Source organism: Plecotus auritus (assembly GCF_963455305.1).
Source record: "Plecotus auritus genome assembly, chromosome: 4".
In the NCBI taxonomy this organism is placed as follows: Eukaryota; Metazoa; Chordata; class Mammalia; order Chiroptera; family Vespertilionidae; genus Plecotus; species Plecotus auritus.
In genome coordinates this window covers 179690354-179714240 of record NC_137775.1, presented here as the reverse complement: position 1 = coordinate 179714240, position 23887 = coordinate 179690354, and the positions used below count along the sequence as shown (strand labels likewise).

At 43.1% G+C, this 23887-nt stretch overlaps 1 protein-coding gene across 4 annotated transcripts in view; it reads left to right on the top strand.

Annotated features, from left to right (window-relative positions):
- Positions 1 to 23887, top strand: part of OSBPL3 (oxysterol binding protein like 3) — a 151089-nt gene that overhangs the window by 83980 nt on the left and 43222 nt on the right. For all 4 annotated transcript variants that reach the window (XM_080666458.1, XM_080666456.1, XM_080666459.1 and 1 more), the window contains 8 exons: positions 4531 to 4647; positions 4764 to 4817; positions 5694 to 5807; positions 9313 to 9480; positions 10054 to 10174; positions 12037 to 12140; positions 12346 to 12438; positions 16240 to 16396. In XM_080666458.1, the coding sequence (XP_080522584.1) occupies positions 4531 to 4647; positions 4764 to 4817; positions 5694 to 5807; positions 9313 to 9480; positions 10054 to 10174; positions 12037 to 12140; positions 12346 to 12438; positions 16240 to 16396 (928 nt within the window). The remainder of the gene's footprint in view (positions 1 to 4530; positions 4648 to 4763; positions 4818 to 5693; positions 5808 to 9312; positions 9481 to 10053; positions 10175 to 12036; positions 12141 to 12345; positions 12439 to 16239; positions 16397 to 23887) is intronic.

Genomic DNA, 23887 nt, shown 5'->3' with positions numbered 1-23887 from the left:
AGGAAACTGGTAGGTCTCAGCAGGATCTCAGACCTTGCTTGTCTTTGTCCATAGGGGGGTGTTTCTGAACCGTTGCTTCAGGATCTTGGCCACCTCCTTGATTTGCCCACCTGTTTCCCTGCCCCATGCATTTATTTCTGGATCATCATCAGAATTCACGTGTGTAGAGTATGGCAGAATATACAGTGTGCATACGGAGCAGAATGATTACAAATGTAGATTTTTCAGTTAGGTGGCTTTCCCCCTGGGCAGCTTTGTAGCACTGGGGAAGTTTTCTAATCCACCCTTCCTCAGTTTCCACATTCAAAAAATAAAGATACGAATGAATCCAATATCACAGGATTGTGCAAGGATTAAGAGCAATATTGTAAGTATGGTGATAAGCACACTGCCTGGTGCTTAATAAATCTTAGCTGTTGTAATTGCCTCATTAATTCGTTCAGCATATTGATACCTACTCTGTGCTGTTAAGTAGTAAGACAGGGAAGGTTCCTGCTTTCCAGTAGCTGGAACATATGCTCCAGTCCTTTTATGTGATCACTGTGGTATTGTTTACATTGTGGCATTTATGCATTGTTTCCGTCAGACCTCACTGCGTGGCATTTCCTGAGGCACTGTTCTTTGTGTTTTTCAAATGGCAGGCATTATGGGGTATCTAACGTCTCTGGCTCCCAGCCTCAGAGGGAGCAGTACACCCCCCCCCCCCCCCCCCCCCACTGAGAACACTGGCTGGATGTCGCTCAGGTTTCATCCCAGGATGGTGACAGACAGGGAAGTGGGGAGACAGGATTTGAATGCCAAGCCCAGAAGAGGAGTTGGCTGGGGTGCCTTCTTCCTCAGCCCGGGAGAGCCTTCACTTTCTTAAATGCTTTAAATCTGGTTTTTGGTAAGGGTTTTACATTCTGAGCCCAGGTAGAAGATACCATAAGGAAAAAAGAGGATATTTTGTACAAATAAATGTGAACCCTGTTTGGCTTATTTACCTTAAGAGCCAACAAACCCCATCTAATTCCCTGCTCGCCACATTGTCTCCTTGGTAGGAATGTCCTACATCTCAAGAGGTCAGGAGAATGGAAGCCTAATGTGAATCTTTGAAACATTATAGAAATTTAACTCTTCTTTTCCTTTAAGCTACAGGTTTAGTCTCAATCCACTTTTTTTCTTCTTCCAGTTTTGTAAAATATGCAATGGCATCTCATCCCTCCTGGCATTGCATTTTGCATAACTGAATGTATTGAGCAGATGTGCATGGTGGCCTAGTATTAGTACTCTGCATGTTACCTTCTGCTTGGGAGTCTTAAAACAAACAAATCGAAAGGACTTGATTCCCTTAGAACATGTTCCAGAAGATTTTCAGCCTTAACTTTTCACTGAACAATGATAACGTACACACACCCACTTTCGCAAATCCGAACGTGCTGTGTTCAATTTGTAAATAGTCATTTGGTCCAAATATATTTGGCACACTTCCAAAGCGTGCCAATTCATGGTACTCCAAGAACATACATCTGTTTGCAGTCTTATGCCAGGACCAAGTCTGTTCACGTGCCGATGGGATACATACTGTGCACAGTGCAGGCTAGGTGCTGTGTGGAATTCAGAAGTGAACCACACACACTTCAACCCTCAGGAAGTCTAGTGTCCAGTAGGGATGAGAAAACCGTAAGTAAGTGGTTAGCCATTGGAAAGGTAAATGGAATGCTGATACTTCTAGGGATGAAATAGTACTTTATTTGAAGAAGGCTTCCTGGAGGAAGTGGAATTTTTAACTTCATTACCTTTAAGATTAATTAAAGCTTTAACAGGTAAGACATTTTAAACTTTGAGGAATGGCTTTCTGAGCTGAAACAAATACAAGCAGAAAAATTTTGTGTATATGTGGCTTTCCATCACTTAATAATATGCATTTTCCATTTATTTTCTGGATGTAATTAAGTGACTTAATAATTACTGTAAAGAAATCTCATTTGACGTTGCTGTTTTTCTGAAAATGTTCTCTAATTTAAATGCTGAATTGAAGTTTTGCTTTTTCCACTGAATAATTCCCTTTTACAACTCCAGAGCCTGGGATACCACCGCCATGTTAAAACTCTCGAATGTACCTCTAACTGCATTCGCAGTAAAGTGCAGTCAGATAGAAGGCAGATCTGTCAGGATTGTTATATAAAGAGTTCAGTTGCTAAAATAGGACAGTGTTCTTGTCACCAGACATTTCCCATGTATTGACCTTAAGGACAACATGGAAACCAAGCCAGAGCACCCAGGACTTCCTGTGTTTCCCATTAGATCATCTTTTCTGAGACTTGAGTCTACTTGCTTCTGCCTCTTGGTTCTGGTCCAGACTTACTATCCATCTCCCAGCTCCTCTGGCTTCTACCCACACCACCTGCCTATAGGCTGGAGATTCGACTAAGAGCAAGTTAATCAACATGAAATCTTGGCCAAAGGACATATTTGTCTCTTGAAGAGATACCTGCACCCCCATGTTCATTGCAGCATTATTCACAAAGCCAAGACCTGGAAACAATCCAAATGTCCATTAATGGATGAATGGATAAAGACTGTACAACACACACACACACACACACACACACACACACCCCTCAGCCATAAAAAGAAGGGAATCCTGCCTTGTGTGACACCATGGATAGATGTTGAGGACATTATGGTAAGTGAAATAAATCAGATAGAAAAAGACAAATACTATACATTCTCACTTAGATACAGAATCTAAAAAAAGCCAAACTAATAGAGAGAATAGAATGGTGGTTGTCAGGTGGGGGGTTGGGGTGGGGGCGGTGGGGAGATGTTGGTCAAATGTTGGTCACACACTCCTAGCTATAACATGAAATCACCCATATCTAATGTATAGCATGGTGACTATAATTAATAATACTGTATTACATACTGAAAGTTGTTAAGAAAAGTAGACCTTAAATGTTATCTGCACCAACAGAAAAAGTGCTAATTCTGTGAGGGGATGGAGGTGATTAAACCATCACATTTTATGCCTTGAGCTTAGGTATATGTTATATGCCAATAATATCTCAATAACGGGGAATGTTTGTCAAAACTTCATTACCTGTGTTTGAAATGTTTCCTCTTTGATCTGGATGGTAGTTACAGAGGGTATAGGTGTATAAATTTATTCAGTTAGTATGATTTGTGCATTCCAATAAAAATGTAAAAATAATAATAACCAAAAACTCCATTATCGTAGCCACTGAAGTATTGCCAATTTTGGTCTATCTTGGGGTAATTTTGCAATGATTTATGTGTTGTCAAGCATGTAAAAATAGCTCTTCAGAATTTTTAGTATTTTTCTTTTGCATTCCTTTAAAAAAATGTTTTTGTGGATTTCAGAGAGAGGAAAGGGGAAGGGATAGAAACAACAATGATGAGACTCGTCCATTGGTTACCTCCTGCATGCCCCACATTGGGGATCGAGCTTGAAACTCGGGCATGTGTCCTGACTGGGAATCAAACCGTGACCTCCTGGTTCATGGGTTGATGCTCAACCACTGAGCCACACCAACTGGGCTTCATTCCTTTTTAATTTTTTTTTAATCAATTACTTGAAATAACCTAAATAGGGAACAGTGGAATATTAATTGTAACAATTGTTTATACATCTTCAAAATTGCAAACAAAAGAAAGGGGGAAAAGAACAAAATTTCTGGGGGGAAAAAGATGAAAATGCTTGTTGTAAAAGCACTTTTTTGATGCTTCAGGATTTTCACTAAAATACCTAGAATTTGAAGATATTAACCTGCAACTAAATCATTATTTTGACCACATTGTCATGTTTACCAACTTGCATCTGGTCTGAAACTTTTCAGCCAATTTACAAGCCAGTCTTCCCACATTCCCACCTCAGCCCACCCCCACTTCCATCCTCATGTCTGTAGCTTTTGGTTAAAATTCAGACTGAGATCTACTGGTGAGTAAACAGTAACTGTGTGATAATGTCAAAGGGAACAAAAATAGAACTTAACAGCGAAGTCTACCCCTAGCTGTGGTTGCCAAGGTTCAAGCACCAAAAGAGAGAGAAACATTCCCTTCTAAGAGAGCTTTGTTGGGAAATAAAAAATTAAATAAATTGGATGCTATTAAATTATAGCATTGCCAAAACCGGTTTGGCTCAGTGGATAGAGCGTCAGCCTGCGGACTGAAAGGTCCCAGGTTCGATTCCGGTCAAGGGCATGTAACTTGGTTGCGGGCACATCCCCAGTGGGAGGTGTGCAGGAGGCAGCTGATCGATGTTTCTCTCTCATTGATGTTTCTAACTCTCTATCCCTCTTCCTTCCTCTCTGTAAAAAATCAATAAAATATATTTAAAAAAAAAAAAATTATAGCATTAATACTGTAAAATCCAGGAACGATATAAAAATTAAAATTGAGTTTCTTCTCCCCAACCAACCCAGCCAGGCTCACCATCTTGGATGGATTTTCTGATAGCATGAAGTGCTTCTTAATGTCATTATTGTTTTGAAAGACAGGGATTTAACGTGACCTCTCTTGTTGGAACAGGACAGCTGGGAGGTGGTGGAAGGACTGAGGGGAGAAGTGAACTACACCCAGGAGCCACCAGTTCAGAAAGGATTTTTGCTGAAAAAGCGGAAGTGGCCCCTGAAAGGCTGGCACAAGGTAAGACGCTGGCCGGGGCCTCCCCTGTATTTTAATGTGAAGTTGAAAATGGGGACCAAGGGAAGATCGGGCATTTAAATGGAATGTGTTCGTGAATTATACTTCCTTCCCCACAGAGATTCTTCTATCTGGACAAAGGAATCTTGAAGTATGCCAAGGGCCAAACTGATGTAAGTCTCCTTGTTCATCAGTGTGCTGTTGAAGAATTCGGAAGGGCTAGTTGTTATCACCTCATGGACGAGACTGTGTCCGTGGCGGGGGATGGGATTCCATTTCTCTGAGCTGGAACCCCGAGGGTAATATGGAACAGGGGGGCTGCTCCCCAGCCCCGGGTTCTAGGTAGGCTCAGTTCCCCCGCTGAGTGGTGGTGGGGGCTCCTCTCAACACCCTACTGTGTACCCAGGGGTCTGTGCTGGCCTTAGGTCATGCTGAGGGGTACTCTGGGTGGGAGAAGACAGTTTCTCAGTGAGAACGGGAGGAAGACATAGGGCAAGTGTAACGGTGACTAGGGGGTTTGGTGGAGAACCCTTAGTGAAGGTGATATGATGGTCCCCTTGGTTCTGCCCCTCGTAGGGGCCCCTCTCTCACCCAGCACTTCTCCCATCCCCCTCCTCTCCTCGCCTCTTAATGGTGCTCATCTTATACGGTTGCACACAGAACATTTGGTGTAATGTTGGACCCCCAGTAGCCTGTCTCAGCTTCCTGTTCCTACCCCGCTTTTTAAACCACTTCCCTGTGAATTTAGCAGGAACAAGAATTGTGGGAGGAAGTGCCGTTAAAGGTGAATTCGCTGCTGTGGAGTCGGTCCACAGGGCTCACCTTCCTGCTTCCTCACTTACTGGCTGGGTAAACCATTTGTTACATCGCCCCTCACAGATTAAACAAGATAACGCATGTGCAGCACTTGGAACTCAGTACTGGCCCACAGTGGGTGCTTGATAAGTCGTAGTTCTTAGGGCTACGGTCAGTGGCCGTGGCAGGCGAAGGGGTGTCCAGGATGTTACTGTGGCGTCCGGTTCTCAGGCGCCCTCCTCCTGCCTCCGCAGATCGAGAGGGAGAAGCTGCACGGCTGCATCGATGTGGGGCTCTCGGTGATGTCTGTGAAGAAGTCATCCAAGTGCATAGACCTGGACACCGAGGAGCACATCTACCATCTGAAGGTGACCCCTCCCGGCTGCCGTCTCCACGGCAGAGCTGCTCTGTGTTGCAGTGCGGTACTGTTGACGGTGCCTTTTAATGTCCAGACTTCTAAATGCCCAGCCAACATGTAGCTCTTCCCTGTGAAAGCATTTCTGATGGCCCACACTGCTGGAGGTTTAGCCTCCTTGTCCCCACATCCCCCTGTACCCCTTCGTAATTATGGCAATGATCAATGATAAAACATCTTCCTGTTTCCAAATACAGGATCATGTTTAGTGAAGAACCATTTACTATAGGTTAAAATATGTTCCTTGAAATATAATATTTAATATTTAGCCTGACTTACAACTTTGGCTAATTTTATGTGGGTTCCATTAAATTTCTCCTATTGCATTGAATGTCAGGAATTTCCCCCCTAAAGTGTGGGCCTCCAAATAGTACTTCTGAAAGTGGCTTAACTGCCTGCAGGTGGCAGAGATGGTTGAAAGCATGAGACAAGAGCTTTGGAGGTTCAGATCTGGTTCCATGCTTGACCTGGCTATTTACTAGCTCTTGGCCTTTGGCAAATTATTTGATGTCTGAAGGCCTCAGTTTTCTCACACCCCAAAATGGGAATTATTATAGTGCTCGTCTTGTAGGGCCTCATGTAGAAAACTTGGCCTAATGCCTGGTCCATAGTAATCTCAATAAGTTTAGTTACTACATATAATTATTAGGTGGTTCCCAAATATTAGAAATTAACTGAGAAAATGTTAAGACACTTTTTCTTACTTGGTCACATTATTTGGACTTGGCAGTGGGGGCTGAGGGTTGGGAGCGTAAAAGCATGAGATTATGAGCTCCCTGTCCTCCCATAGCATGTATGTGTGTGGTGCTTGGGCAAATAGACATGTAACATATATATGTGATCCACTGACCACACAAGATAGTCAAGTCCATTCTGCTTCCTAACCCAGGGCCCCCCACCTGTGGGTATGGTGAATTGTGTAAAGCAGGGTTTCTTACCCTCAACGCTAGTGACATGGTGGGCTGGAGAATTCTTTGCTGGGGGGGCCTGTCCTGTGCATTGCAGGAGGTCGAGTGGCATCCCTGGCCTCTAGATGTTGGTAACAACCCCCTCCAGTTAGGACAACCAAAAAATGTCTCCAGACATCGCCAAATGTCCCTGAGGGGAGGGGTAAACCACCCCTGGCTGAGAACAACTGGTGTGAAGTAAAGAAAGCAGAGACATATAATCTTTTAAAAAAAAAAGCTTTAGGAAAGAACAGTTTCCCCACCCCCACTTAAATGGTCAATCTCCTTTACAATAATTTAGGTTATTTCTCCTTGTACCTCAGTGACTCTTAGTTCTGTGTTTTGACTCAGCCAGGAAATTATAGGTTCTTGTTCATCCACTATTCTAGTTTACCAAATAAAAGTGATTTTTAATTCCTAATTTTTAAAGAACTAGAATGCCTTTTAAGACACATTAAATGCTAATATCAGGACAACACAGTTTAATACTTCCCTGAGTTGAATCAGTTGAAGTTCTGTTTGTGCTTCTTGCTCATTCTCTTGAACGTGAGCTATGACTGTCAGTGTAGGTGTGCGTAGTTATCAGAAGGTTCTACTTAGTGGCCTCAGAGGCAGGCCGTTTTTAAATGTGGGTCATCCAGTGCCATTCTCTTACTTTATGGATGAGGGATCTGGTAGCAGAGTTACTTGGATATCCACCCACAGTCCTGGAACTATTTGACGGGCTGAAACGGAACCCTGGTCCATTATTTAACAAAGTGCTTTTATTCTTCTGTTGAACCAATACAAAATGAGTCAAGATGAACACTTTGGGCACTGATTTTCAAGGGCCTCTGAGAGCAGATGAGTGCACAGGATGACATAGATTCCTGTTAATCACACCTGGGAAATGAAATCTATTTCAAGGACATAATTTAGGGGAGTGGGGAGATGAGCCTGTTTGTATTGCTTGTTCCTGTGCATGACACATTCAAGAGCACCTGGAGAGGTTTTAAGTCTTGTACATCCTTCTAATAACACAGCAAATGTAAGAGCCAACCTACCATTTCCCAAGTGAATGATGCAGCTGACATTTAGTTTCACATCTTCGCTCTCAGCAGTGGCATTGGTAAAGATTTTAACAGCACTGACCTAAATTTTTCGTCTTAGAAGTGAACCACCATACATCCTTTGGGGGTATTATAAATTGTTACTTTATGGGTCTGTGTTCTAATATACAAGAATCTATCATTTTTCATTTTGGAAATATTTAATATACTCTCACACACCCACAGGAATATTGACTATTAAGAAATGTCTATGCTGCATAGGTGTTGGTAATATTTTTTGTAGTATTTTTATGAACATTTGAAATGTTTTATAATAATAAAAATTACTATTTACGAACAGTATTTTTCATGGAAATTAGATATTAATAGATATTTATGGAGAGAATAGCTAATTTTTAAAAAAAGTATATTGATTTTTGCCCAGCTGGTGAATGTTGACCTATGAACCAGGAGGTCAGGGTTCAATTTCCCGTCAGGGTACAAACCCAGGTTGTGGGCTCAATTCCCAGTGCAGGGGGCACGGGGGGTGGGGGGAGGTGGGAGGGGTGTGCAGGAGGCAGCAGATCAATATTTCTCTCTCATCGATGTTTCTATCTCTCTATTCTTCTCCCTTCCTCTCTCTAAAATCAATAAAAATGTATTTTTAAAAAGAATATTGATTTTTAGAGAGAAAGAAAGGGAGAGGGAGAGAGAGAAACATCTATATGAATGCAATATTGATTGGCAGCCTCCTGCACACTCCCTGCTGGGGATCAAGCCCACAACCCAGTAGGGGGTGTGCAGGAGGCAGCCAGTCAATGTTGTGTCCTGATGGAAAATTAAACCAGGACGATGCCCAACCAACTGAGCCACACTGGCCAGGGCATGAATAGCTAAATGTTTGTGTGTGTGAATTTGAAAAACCCTGGAAATCACCAATAATACTTTATCAGATTTTTTCTATTTCTGAGAGCAGGAGAAATGTTCTTTTAAATAACCTTCACATTTATTAACATATTCCTCAGCAATGTATCCTCTGACAGAGGTTTACAAAGTTAAATATCTTAGGAAGAATTTACTGAGTCATTCCAGTTCAGAGAAGATTGATCTGAAGAGTCCAAATTATGAAAGAGTTTAAAAAGAAAGCAGGGTGCTAATATTTTCAGCAGGGATAGGATAAGCTGGGACACAGGACTTGGAAATGCTTTGAGACAGAGAAATATAAATTTCCATTTTATTTGTTGTTTAATATAACCGGTACTGTTTTGCTTTCCTCCTATTAGTATAGCAATTGGACCCTTTCATGGAAAACCTAAGTGTGTAGTTTACAAAACCATTTTCACTCTCTTTCCTCCTCATCTTGTCCCATAGATCACATAACGTAAACTGAGTCAATAAGCTGACATTTCTACATGCGCCAGGAGATGCTGTTGAGTGACTGAGTGACGCTCTTGTTTCCTTCTTCCAACCTGACACAATGTAGGTCAAGTCAGATGACGTCTTTGACGAGTGGGTGTCCAAACTCCGCCACCATCGGATGTATCGTCAGAATGAGATCGCCATGTTTCCACACGAGATGAACCACTTCTTCCCGGGGCCCACCGTCACCGACTCTGGGCCTGGGGTCTTGGACTCCCTCTCAAGTAGGAAGGTAATAATTTGCCAATAATGAAGCTAACAAAGGGGTGGCTCTGGGGGGGAGTCCCCACTTGGGGAAGGGGCTGGGTCTGAGGAAGGAATGGTTGGAGGGGAGGAGCAGGGAAGCCTGAGCTGGTTTTTAACGAGCCCGTTTGTCCCATGAGTCACCAGGGCCAGGGAGCGTGTTCCCTCCGGAACGGCACCTGGAGAATAGCGTGTGAAGAGGAACTTTATACCCCGAATGCTCCACCTTCCTCTTGACCAGCTTGACTTTGGTTTTCTTATCTGGTTGTGAAATGCAGTCGGTGCATTTATAGCCACGTGGGATTGCAAAGTCCCCCAACATATATCGTGATTTTGATACGATTATCATTGGACAGAAGAAGGGCCGCAGTCCACGGCCTCCTGGCCTGGCCAGGTGACAGCCAGAGCCACGTTCTTCACTGGAGGGCTTTGCTAGAAGCTTCTTTCCCGGCCAGGCAGATGGCTTCCCTTAGGGGCTAGCCCACGTGGTTATCCATTTACCTTAGAGTGCTCCCACGGGCTCTGTCTTCATTGACACTGGTTTTTGTCATCTCGGGAACAGCGTAGCAGTATGTCAAAGCAGAACTCGTTTCAAACTGGAAGCAATCTATCCTTTTCCTGTGGAGAGGTTCGCGTCCCATTGTGGTTGCAGTCTTCGGAGGACATGGAGCAGTGCTCGAAAGGTAGGGCGTTTAAAAAGCGGCCTCCTTCCTTCCCCGCTCTTCGATCAACCGGGTTCAGCATTGACACCTCGGGCGCGCTTGCATCCCGCATCACTGTCCACACTCCCTCTCCCGTTTTGCTGATGAAGTGCACTCGTGATTAGCAAAGAACACTCTCCTTGCAGAGTGTTATGTCATCACCTTTTCTTTTCTATTCTTCAAGTACTGATGCCTGATTTCCACGTGGGCTTATTCAACCACAGCCTCCAGGGTGGGGTCTGCACAGCTGTTTATTTGTTTAAATGCCAAAAAGGATTCGGACACACATCTGAGATTGAGAATCACTGTTCTAGAGGCGAGCGGAGACCCACACAAAACAGGTGTTCTCTGCCCGGGCTGCACATTAGAATCACCAAGAGGCTTTCAAAGTGCAAGAATACGCATGACCCGGCCCCTCCCCCGAAGCATCTCTTTCAGTTGGTTTGGAGTAGGGCCCTGGCATCACTAATTTTTCAAAGTTCCCTAAGTGATTCTAATAAGGAGCCAGGATTGACGACTCTTGCCCTAAGCTGCTCAGTGTTCTCAACCATAATTAGCTAAGATCACCCAGGGAACTAAATAACAAAATAGTCACCTGTGGGGTTGTGGGTGTTCTGCTTCAGTTGTTTGGGGGTGGGACTTGGACATTTGAAAAATTTTCCCAGTTGATTGTAAGGTGTAGCCACGACAGAACCACTGTTAGAGAAAGACGCCAGGTGGTAGCCTTGAAGGCGGCATTTGCTTCTGGTGAGTGATATTACCATCTAGGGCCATGTACGTTTTGCCCTCTCAGTAAATGTCACTCACGAGCGTCACTGAGTAACATTTTGGGACAGTAGTCCTTGAAGCATCGTCTGAGGGGCTGGACCAACAGCACTGGCCTGGCCTCTGAACTTAGACATGCAGAGTCTCAGGACCAACCCAGATAGTCTGAGTCAGAAACCGAGGTGGACCCAGCCATCTGTGGTTGTATAGGTTCTCTGGGTGATTCTGCTGGCACCAGAGTTTGAGAGCCACCGTCTTAATGCATTTGGGCATTGATTCCTCGGCAGACACAGCTGGTTCACGCAGTAAACAGCAAATTGAGGACTGTTTTTGAGTTAGTGACCCAGGAACTGGTCCTAGACTATCGTAGGTCCTCTTAGATCAGTTTGCAGAAGTGCATCATTTAACTTGTACCAGGTCCTTATTAGTGGACAGTGACACCCTGTTATTGCAATATTAGAAGAGATGATGATGATGGCTCAGTTTGTGTTTACAATGTGCCAGCACTCTAAAAGCACACTGCATATATTAGCTCATTTAACTCACAACTGTGAGCTAGGTGTATAATTATCCCCACTTTCCAGATGAGAAAACTGAGGCACGCAGCAGTTAGATAATTTGCCAGGGACTCACAGTTCATTAAGTACATTCAAACGGAGGCAGCCTGGTTCTCCAGATCCATACCTTTAACCACGACAGTCTACTGCAGTGGTCGGCAAACCGCGGCTCACGAGCCACATGCGGGCGGCTCTTTGGCCCCTTGAGTCTGGCTCTTCCACAAAATACCACGGCCTGGGCGAGTCTATTTTGACGAAGTGGCGTTAGAAGAAGTTTAAGTTTAAAAAATTTGGCTCTCAAAAGAAATTTCAATCATTGTACTGTTGATATTTGGCTCTGTTGACTAATGAGTTTGCTGACCACTGGTCTACTGCCTCCCCTGGAAAAAAGGAAGTCACATTTCCTATCCTAACAGGTGCACATCAGATACCGATAAACGAGAAAAGTAGCTGTGCTAGCACAGCGGTGCCTAAATGCCCAGGTAAGTGCCCCTGAGTCAGCTTTTTGCTTTTCTCTCGCAGACCTGGCACACTGCCACTCCTACCTATTGGAAATGAGCCAGCTCCTCCAGAGCATGGACGTCCTGCATCGGACGTATTCAGCGCCTGCTATCAACGCCATCCAGGTGAGCCAGGTCCCTCTTCCGTTTGCATCTTGATGCTCTCCTGCTTTCCTTTCTCCTCCCCGCCTTTCACTAACAGTGGGATGTTGTCTGGTCCGGTGCTTGGGCCAAGTTCAAGGGGATGGAGGTGGTTACTTTGCTGTGCGTTTTCCCCTATTGGTTTGGTGGATCTTACTGTCTGTGCTCTCTTTCCCATTTTGAAACAAAGGGTGGAGCTTTTGAAAGTCCTAAAAAGGAGAAAAGATCGCACAGGAGGTGGCGGTCCCGAGCTATTGGCAAAGATACTAAAGGAACACTACAGGTAACCACTGCTTCCCCAGAGGACTGGTTCCTCCATTGGCCCTTCTCTGCACGTCATGTACTGGGGACTACTTGAACTCAAGTAAGAGAATAGAATAGACCGGTGAAGATTCTAATTATTCTATCCAATACCCTGTGCAGAGAGATGAATTCAGTCACTGAGATTTTCTGGACCCTAGAACAGGCATGTAATACTGGGTAAGGGGAAATGGCATGAGGCTGGCGGGACTAGAGCCATTTCGAAGGCTTTGGCTTCTCATTCTTCAATGCTTAGCCTGCCTGCTCGCTTCCCTGCTTGGGTAGATGTTCTGACCCCCTTCTTCCGTTGCTGCTCAGTGGGGTCCTCACCCTCTGAGCCCACTGGCTGGAGTTTCTGGGAACAGGACATTGTGCAGATGCTCGTTTCCTGTGTCACACTAGCTGCTGACGTTCCCAATGCATAGCTGAGCCGGAGCCCAAGATTTGCAGCTTGGCCATTGCATGTTAAATTGAAACAATATTAGGGTCCAGGTAAATCAGAAAGTTACGGGTAAGTCATCTGCTGTATTCTTGTAGACTCTGGTTCAAAGCACTTTATGGGTTGAACTTAAGTACTTTCAAAGTAAAGAGTGATCTGTGTACAAATATGTGAGAAGTTAGTTCATTTTCTAGAAGCACCAGGAGCAAATAAAGAAAACATTTCTAAACCTATCCACTATTAACAACCTAGACACTGGAGGATTATTTTTTCATTTCAATAAATCTTTATTGTTCAGATTATTAGAATTGTTCCTCTTTTTTCCCCCCATAGCTCCCCTCCACCCGGATCCCACCCCACCCTCTGCCCTTACCTCCCCACCACTGTCCTCATCCATAGGTGTACAATTTTTGTCCAGTCTCTTCCCACACCCCCCACTCCTTTCCCCCCGAGAATTGTCAGTCCACTCCCTTTCTATGCCCCTGATTCTATTATATTCACCAGTTTATTCCGTTCATCACATTTTTTATTCACTTGATTTTTAGATTCACTTGTTGATGGATATGTATTTGTTGTTCATAATTTTTATCTTTACCTTTTTCTTCTTCTTCCTCTTCTTAAAGAATACCTTCCAGCATTTCATATAATACTGGTTTGCCGGTGATGAACTCCTTTAACTTTTTCTTATCTGTGAAGCTCTTTATCTGCCCTTCAATTCTGAATGATAGCTTTGCTGGGTAGAGTAATCTTGGTTGTAGGTTCTTGCTATTCATTACTTTGAATATTTCTTGCCACTCCCGTCTGGCCTGCATAGTTTCTGTTGAGAAATCAGCTGACAGTTGTATGGGTGCTCCCTTGTAGGTAACTAACTGTTTTTCTCTTGCTGCTTTTAATATTCTTTGTCTTTTGCTCGTGGAATTTTAATTATGATGTGTCTTGGTGTGGTCCTTTTTGGATTCCTCTTGTTTGGGGTTCTGTACGCTTCCTGGACTTGTAAGTCTATTTCTTTCACCAGGTAGGGGAAGTTTTCTGTCATTATTTCTTCAAATAGGTTTTCAGTATCTTGCTCTCTCTCTTCTTCTGGCACCCCCGTAATTCAGATGTTGATATGCTTGAAGTTGTCCCAGAGGCTCCATGCACTATCTTCATATTTTTGGATTCTTTTTCTTTTTGCTTTTCCGGTTGAGTGTTTTTTGCTTCTTTGTATTTCAAATCTTTGACTTGATTCTTGTGATCCTCTAGTCTGCTATGGATCTCTGAATATTATTTTTTATTTCAGTCAGTGTATGCTTAATTTCTAGTTGATCCTTTTTCATATCCTCGAGGGTCTCACTAAATTTATCGGCCTTTTCTAGAAAATTCTTGAAAAACCTTATAACCGTGGTTTTGAACTCTATATCCAGTCGTTTGCTTTCCTCCATTTCTTTCATTTGTGATCTGTTTCTTTGTCTCCGCATTTTGGCTGCTTCCCTGAGTTGATAGAGTGGCTTTGTGTGCTAGGTGTCCTATAGGGCCCAGTGGCTCAGCCTCCCCAGTTACCTGAGGTGGACACTCTTGGTGCACCCCTTTGTGGGCTGTGTGCACAGTCTTGTTGTAGTTAAGCCTTGATTGTTGTTGGTCTCACTGGGAGGAATTGCCCTCCAGGCCAACTGGTAGTGAGGATCAGCTGTGTCTATGATGGGAGAACTTCTGTGCTGGAGACACCCTTATGGGGCAAAACTTGCTTCAGTGGGGCTTTGGTGCTCACTGAGTCTGCCCCCTGAGTGTGTTCCTTATGTAAGGAGTTGTAATCTGGATGGTCCCACTCTGACCCCTGGGTACACTGGCTCTTGGATCTCCAAGGAGGTACTAATTTAGCCTCTGCCTGAGGCCACTCAGCAGGAGCTACAGAGAGATCTGCAGATACCTCTTCTTTGTTTGGGTTTTGGAGGTGCTCAGATGAGGCCCAGCTGTGAAGCAATGCAAGCTGCTGCGGGGCCTTGGGCCTTCTTTTGGATGTTCTGGGTCTCTCTGACTCAGCTGCAGTTTGTTAGGTAAGTTTAGTTTTCAAAGGACCAGGCCATTCATATGCAAAAGCCTCTGTGAACAGCTTGGATGGGGCGGAGTCTCAGGGCAGAGCAAATAGCAATGGCTTCCCGTCAGCTCTGCCCTAAGAGGCACCCGTGTCTCAGTGTCCCGTGGTAATCGCTGCAAGCACCTCTGATAGAAAGCCGCCCTCGAGTTTTGCCCACTGCCAGACAGTCCAGTTTCTCCCCGTATGAGTCTGGGTCCCCAGAGTCTCACCCGGAACTGGAGTTCAGAGCAGTTGGGAGCTTTTGTCTCCCTCCCACTTGAAAAAGCCAGCCGTGTACTCAGTTGCCAGCCCTCTCCGCGCGCGCCTCCGTACCTCTGCCTTTACTTCCACAGCTCCTCTGAGTCTCAGTGTGCTTTTCTCTTTCCTTCTAGTTGTAGAATTTCCACTTAGCCAGCCTTCCTGTGGTTCTGGATGATGTCCATTTTGTCTTTTAGTTGTAGTTTTGAAATTGTTGTGCGAGGCAGCAGTTCAGGTGTTTACCTATGCCACCATCTTGGTTTCTCGACACTGGAGGATTATTGCTGGGAGAAAGGAACTGAATATAAATGAGAAAGAGCCCAGCAGCTTTAGCCATCATTTTCAACCTATAGCTTTAATACTTCTATCATTTCCAAAGAATATATCAGTCTCCCCTTAAATGCAGTTTTGCTTTCTGTGGTTTTGGTTTTCCACAGTCAACCGCAGTCCAAAAACATTAAAAGGTAAATTCCAAAAATCAACAATTCATAAGGTTTAAGTTGCGTGCCTCTGTGGCTCAGTATTATCCACAGTTTCAGGTGTCCATGGGGTCTTTTAACATATCCCCACAGATAAGGGCAGACTATATTATATGTGCTTTTTTACCCATTTTTTTAAAATATATTTTTGTTGATTTCAGAGAGGAAGGGAGAGGGAGATAGAAACATCAATGATGAGAGAGAATCACTGATTGGCTGCCTCCTGTATACCCACTACTGGGGATCAAGCCCACAACCCAGGCAGGTGCCCTGACCATCTTCGAACCAGGACCCTTCAGTCTGCAAGCCCATGCTCAGCCACTGAGCCAAACCAGCCAGGGCTTTCACCCATTTTTGTTTTTGAAAGAAGCCAGTCCAACTTGTGGTGGAAAGTGCTTTCCTGAGTTTTCATTTATTTTTCTTATAAGTAATCACTCAATAGTAAGACTTTCCTACATATTGACCTTTTCTCACTACTTTCTAATCTTAGAAACAAGTAAATATTCTGAGCAATTTGCATCTGAAAAGAAATATCTCCTTTTGGTATTACTTTAGGTGCCTAAACCTTTTGACGGCCCACAAAGACTGCATTCTTCCAATCCTAATTTGTCGACACTAGATTTTGGAGAAGAGAAAAATAATTCTGATGGCTCTGAAACCTCATCTGAGTTTTCTAAAATGCAAGAGGATCTGTGTCATATTGCCCATAAAGGTACGTGTTTAATGAAAAATATTAAGTGCATGTCTGAATGTGGGCTGTCCTTGGAGAAGGACCTCGGTTGGTTAATTTCCTGATCTTTTGAGATTTTAGGCAACCCGTTTTTTTTTTTAAATTTCCCTGAGAAGTGTCTTCTAAACTTATTAGGGGAGATAGTGAGAGCATTAGGTATGATTTAATAGCTGAGTAATTTATATGCTGCTGATTGGGATATAAATGGATACTTTAAAAAAAAAATCTGCCTATTCAGCAACTCCACTTTAAAGAATTAATTTGTAGGAATTAACTTAAAATTTATTCAAATAAAGATATTCATTTTAGCACTGTTTATTACATCAAAAATTAGGAATAAATGTTCAACATCATTAGCCAGTAGGAAATGCAAATTAAAACCATGATATTACCATGCACCTATAAGAGTAGCTAACGTTAAAAAAAAAATACTGATAGTACCAAATGCTGGTGGCAATGCAATATGATACAGCTACTCTGGACAGAAGTTTGGCAGTTTTATATAAAAATAAACACATCATGCAACCCAACATTCACATTCCTGGGCATTTATCCCAGAAAAAATGTACACTTAACTCGCCACAAATACCTTTACACATGTGTTCAAAGCAAGTTTATTTGTATTAGCCAAAAACTGGAACAACCCAAATGTTCTTCAGCAGATGAATGGTTAAACAAACCATGGTATATCCATACAATGGAATACTACTCAGCAATGAAAGGGAGTTGACTTCGGTTATACACAAGTTGAAGGAACCTCGGGGGCGTTATGCTGACTGAAAATACTCAATCTCAAAAAGTTACATAGTGTATGATTCCACTTACTAACACTTTTGAAGTGATAGAATTATAGAGATGGAGAAGAGATTAATGGTCACCCAAAGTTACAGATAAGGAGGAGAGAAAGGGGGAAAGTATAAAGAGGTAGCAAGAGGGATCTTGGTGGTGGTGAACAGTTCTGTATCCTGATTCTGATGGTGGCTCCACAAACCTACACAGATGACAAAATTACATTGACTTATATTTATTTACACACATAAACATAAATAAGAGCATGTAAAACTGGTGAAATCTGAATAAGAGCAGTCAATCCCAATGTCAATTTCCAGGCTTTGATATTGTACCATAATTATGTACGATATTTTACTGTGGGAAATTGGATGTAGGGTATCCAGGACTTCTCTGTACTGTTTTTGCCACTTCCTGTGAGTCTATAATGACTTCAAAATTGAAATGTAAAAATAAATTAGAGGTCACCTAAATGCCCCAAACAGAGGAACTGTATTTTTTTAATGTAATATAATCATATGATAGGATAGTCCATAGCCTAATAATAACAATAGTAATAATAATAATAATAATAGCTAGCTTATTTTGAGCTCAGAGCTGTCTGTCAGGTAGTTAGTTGTTAAGCACTTGTCTCGCACTGTATTTCATTTAATTCTAGCAACAACCTAGGGAGTAGGTGTTAGTGTAACCTCCATTACACAGGTAAGAAACCTGAGGCTTAGAGAAGCCAGAGAACTTCCTGCAGGCCACATGGTAGAAAACAGCCAACTTGAGAGTTGAATCCTCACCGGCCTGACCCCAGAGTCTGTACTCCTCACCTGGTGGCTCACTGCCCTTTCATGGGGTAGCCGGGGACATTTTTATGGAGACAGGAAGGGAGAAGTTCATAGCATATCAGTGAGTAAAAATACAAGGTCACAAAACAACCTATAGGTGTGACCCCATTTTTTCAGAAAAAATAAACTATATAAACCTGGTGTGTATAGGCATACTCAAAAGTCTGAATGGATATACACCAGCATTCTCATGATGGAGACTGAGATGTAACACTTATTATCTCCTTTGTGTTTATGTTTTTTTAATTTCATCTATTAATCATTTTTAAAGAAAAAAAAATAGGTTAAATATTTTTAAATGGGAGGGCTGTGCTTTCAGTAGGAAATAAGACATTCCCTCTATGTTTTTTAAAATATTTTTTATTGATTTTAGAAAGGAAGGGAGAGGAAGAGAGAGATAGAAGCATCAGTGATGAGAGAGACTCATTGATCAGCTGCCTCCTGCATGCTCCCGCCTGGGATTGAGCCTGCAACTCGGGCATGTGTCCTGACCAGAATCAAACCGTGACCTCTTGGTTCCTGGGTTGATGCTCAACCACTGAGCCACACCAGCCAGGCAGACATTCTCTCCATTGCCTTGCTCTCCTAGACCAGTGTTTCTCTTTCTTTCCTGTTATTAATTACTTTAGCTCTTTTTTTCCTTAGTCTACAAACCTAACACATGTTGGTTGTGGGGAAGCCATGTCATGCTCTTTGCAGATTCCTGCCTCAAACTCTTGCCCTCGCTCTCGCTGGAACTTTGTCCGTGTTTTGCGGTGCTGCTGTGTGTGAAATGGGCAGAATTACCTGCCCTGACCCTTTAAAGCTCCTCTCCCCGCCTCTCCCCCCATGTGTCCTCTACTATTAAAGCATCAGTTATAATTAGGCATTGCATGTTAGGTTTTGGGGGAGGAATGCCTATAAAACACCTTTACTTTTTAATAATATGAACTGTCGTTTTAAAAATGGGAAAATGCTGCCTCCCGGCAGAGGGAAATGCCTGCATTTTACCTACACGAGGAGGCTGCTCCTCAGCAGGAACAGGGTCCATTGATCCTGTCCTCCCGCAGAGGACGCGGCCTCGAGGCCGACTCTGACGGCCTTGGCCAGCTGCTCCGTCTCTGGGGCTTTGTGAAAGCCAGCCGGCTGCGGGGCTGCCACATACCCAGGCGAGGTCAAGGTCCGTGCTCGAGAAAGGTGCAGGCGCACGTATTCCACAACAGCTGGGGCCCGGGGTTAGAGACAGTAAATGCCACAGGGAGCCTAATGAGCGCGTTCCCTTCCGGGGACCACTCAACTAAAACTCAGCACAGGGTCCTAGCCAGTGTGGCCCGGGGGTTGAGTGGTCATTTTTAAATGGTTTTGAGCTTATGGAAGCATTGCATAAAAAGCCAAGTATGTCACAATGATGTCATTTTCATCAGTTAACAGTTTAAAAATATATATGGCTTAAAGGAAAACCAGACTATCTATCAAACATAATATAGAATTTGGCATAAAAATCTGCTGGGCAATTGTATTGAAGCAAATAATAATGAGTAAATAAGTAGGACCATTTAATGAAATTACTCAGTGTGTTTACATTTAAAGAACCTTTTAGATAAAACATGGGATAGAAGTATTTTAAAACCGTGGGCATTCTGTAAGGTTTGGAAATTAGGGGCTGCGGATTACAAAAGATGAAACCACCCCAGATATTTTACGTATACTAGTATTAACGTTTTAAAGAAAATTCACCAAAATGTTGTTTTCATTAAACAGGGAAAGATAAATAATGTGTCCTACGGTGGGTTGGATGCTATACAGTGGCATGCTTTCTCACTGTTTCCTGAAGGCATTCTTGAGATGTGGGCAATTTCCATACATGCAGATGTGGAGACTGAGGACTTGTCCAACATCTAAACAGTAACAAAGTGGTAGAGTAGGATGTTGGCTCATGTTTGCCTTTTTACAAACTTCTTTTTTTTTTTAATTTTTTAAATATATTTTATTGATATTTTACAGAGAGGAAGGGAGAGGGATAGAGAGCTAGAAACATCGATGAGAGAGAAACATCCATCAGCTGCCTCCTGCACACCTCCCACTGGGGATGTGCCCGCAACCAAGGTACATGCCCTTGACCGGAATCGAACCCGGGACCCTTCAGTCCGCAGGCCGACGCTCTATCCACTGAGCCAAACCGGTTTCGGTCACCTTTTTGCAAACTTCTTAACCTCGTACCATACTGCCACCAGGGAGGTGATGTCTGTGATTCGCATGTCTTCCTCAAGATCTTATTCTTTTCTGAGAAACTTCTAGAGAAGGGGCATATTAAAAAATAGAGCTCAGGTAAATTAAGGGTATGGGTGTCCTTCAGTACCAGCCTTGGCTATCCAAACATGCTCTCTGTACTCACACCATATAATTCAATAAAAGACAGCATGGACCTAGCTGGCGTGGCTCAGTGTTGGAGTGTCGACCTATGAACCAGGAGGTCATGGTTCAATTCCTGGTCAAGGCACATGCCCGGGTTGCGGGCTCAATCCCCAGTGTGGGGTGTGCAGGAGGGAGCTAATCAGTGGTTCTCTCTCATCATTGATGTTTCTATCTATTTACCCCTCTCCCTTCCTCTCTGAAATCAATAAAAATATATTGGTGGGGGAGGGGAGAGACGGCATGGAAGCCGGCAGAAACAGGAAAGGTGGAGATCACTAAGAGTCAATTGTATGATGCTTATGGCATTCCCTTTTGTCAGAAGGCCAACTTGTGTCCACTCTCTTAGAACAGTGAGGGGGTCTGAGAAATGGCTAAAGACAGTCTGGGAAAGAGATGAGTGAACAGAGAGGCCGCAATTGCCTTCCGATATTTGAAAGCCCCAGGAAAGAGGCCAATGAGGAGACTCTGGGGCAAATGTCAGTGTAGGAGCACAAAGGACTTTCTTACCCCAGAAGAGTGGACTGCTTTAGGAGACAGCGAATGCTCTGAGAAGCACGGGCCCAAAGGCCTTGTGACCAGGAGATGCTGGTCCTTCCATGTGGCGGTGGCCTTGCTGGTCTGTGAGGTTCTTTGTAGTTGAGCATCTAAGACTTTCCATGTGGTCTTGTTTATTATCAGATATCCATAGGTGTGCTACACCAGTTATCTTTCTTTTTCTTTTTCTTTGTCTGTAGCTTCATGTTAGAAATTAGTGAGAGAACACTCCTGTCATAGGGAATATTCCTGACCTCTGAGATTCTTAACGATTAATATAAATATGATCTCCTGTGAGCAGCCTTTAACCACTGCTCTGTGTGCTGGGTCAGGAGACTGCTGTAAAACACTGTATTTTTGTCCTCTGAGTGGGCCTAAGCAGTCATTTAAGAAATTTAGTGCATGAGGATCTGGTCTTCTGAGTCCCTTTGTCAGGCGGCTTTGACCTTAAAATTAAATATAGTGACTATATGAGTTTCTTTTGGCTTACTTAGTGCCCACCACAGTCTTGTCCACTATACATTTCGAACCAAAAGGTGCGTGTTCTGCCAAGTTAAAAATTTTAATAGGAATCTTCTAGCTTTAGTGCAGGCCTCTGAAAGCCAGAGGAATTGATTAGCAAAGTGGCAGCCAGCTGAGTGCCACATTTATTTAATTTAGAACAATAAATAAGACGGTGAAAAAAATTGTAACGAATGTTAACTAGACTTACTGTGGTGATCATTTTGCAATGTGTACAAACATCGAACCATTTTGTTGTGCACCTGGTACTAATGTCGTATTACCAATTATACATCAATTTAAGAAATTACAGTGAAGCGGTACCCCCCAGGGACCCACTCAGTTGGGCAACGGGTCCTGAGGAGTTGCAAAGGCGGGCAGTGCCTGTCTAATAGACATGAGATGGCGTTCTTAACTGTGGGGCTGTTGCTTTCCTGCTGAGGCTGCTCTTCATAGAACCTGTACCTGCATGCAGTTATTTATTGGCATTGTCCTGGCAAAAGACCGCGGAATCTTCCTGAAACTGCTGCAGAATTTCAGGAAACGAGTCACCACTTGCATTGTCCCATTTCTTTCCTCTCTGTCACCATTACTATTGCAGTAACATTTATGATTTATTGTTTGCTCTGCATTGGGTTAAGTGCATTATCTCAGTCAACCCCCTAATGATCTTACAAAGTAAATGCTATCGTCATCCCCATCCACACATGAGGTAACTGGAGTTCAGGTCCACCATGCACTTGTCCAGAGTCATACAGGGAAGAAGGGATGGAGCTGGGAGGAATCCAGGGCTGGTGTGGGAGCCCACACTGTTGGTCACTCTGTTGTGCTGCCCATTATTTGTTTAATCGATTCCGTTTAAATCAAAGAGCTGACGTTATTAGAAATTGTAGTATCTGTTGACCCTTGACCTCTGTCTTATGTAGAGATAAGCACCATACTGTGTGTGTGTGTGTGTGTGTTTAGACAGATTGCTTATTTGTACTGTGACTTTGTGAAGATGCTCTAAGTCTATCATTAAACACTGCAACTTCAGACAAGTTCAGTGACAATATATAGAAAGGTTCCATGGTCCTTGTGGCTTTGAAATGAAGGAAGTCAGTAATGCGTATTTCATTTCTGTGATACTAAATAGGCCACTCTTGAATAGCAATACCTCTAAAAATGCAACCCGTGGAATTCAATAATATGCCAACACACTTGAGCAGAAATATGTCTCTTCCTTCTTCCTGCCCTTCTAAGGCAAAATACAATCAAAGAGCTTGGAAAGATAACATCCATTATCAGTAATTTAGATGACAGTTTTCTCATTCTTAGGAGGTAATTTGTACATTCTTTGATCAACGCCTGCTGAATTTTGTTGTCGTGTGTGTTAATGGTTTTTAAAACATCAGTTCAGGCATCTGCTAAGCTCTCTTTATACCCGAATGCTCACTGAAGTGAGCAGAGTAGCCAGCTGCCAAGTTTAGGGTGGGGAGTTCTGGGTCAAGCAGCTGGAAAGACTAACAAGGAAGAGGGTAGGTAACACCTTATGCATTTTGAAATAATTTCAAACTCACCGACAAGTTGCAAGAACAATACAAATAATTCCCATATAACACTTTACCCAAACTCACCATTTTTAATATTTTTCCGTGTTTATTTTATCTCTTTCTACACACATCCACTTACACACGTGCTTATTTTTCTGAACTGTGTGAGTCAGAATCATGTCATGCCTTCTTTATGCCTTCATACCGCAGTGTGGATTTCCTAAGGATAGGGATGTTCTGAATCACAGTTCAGTCATGAAATCCAGGAAATTTAGCACTGAGACGGTACTGTTACCTATTCTACCTTCCATATTCAAATGTGCCAGTCATCCTAGTGATGCCCTTTCGTAGCACCTTTCCCCTTCAGTACAGGATCTAGGCTGTGATCATTTATTGGCTATAATTGTTGTGGCTGTTTAGCCCCCTTTAACCAGGGTCAGTTCCTCAGCCCTTCTCTTTGATGAAATTGACATATAGGCCAAATTTTAAAAATAGGATATTCCTTATTTTGGGTTGTCTGCTGTTTCCTCATGATCGGATTCAGATTGTCTGTCCCCGGTCGGCATACGACAAAAATGACATTGTGTCTTTTCAGGGTATTTCACCCCAAATAACACCAAGCCCATCTGACTCTCACCGGTGATTAATTTTGGTCACCAATTAAGGTGCTATCTGCTTTCCCTACTGCATTGTTACTGTTGTTATCCTGAAAACCAATAAGCTTTGTTTGCAAACATTTCCAGTCTTTGGAGATATAAACAAAACTAAATATTAATAAGAATCCAGAAGTTTAGTTCTTTCAAGTGTCAAAACTTCTTGATGATAAGTCATAAAATTATGGAATTTTATAGTGGGTAGGGACTTAGGAATTGCAAATGTGATTTAAA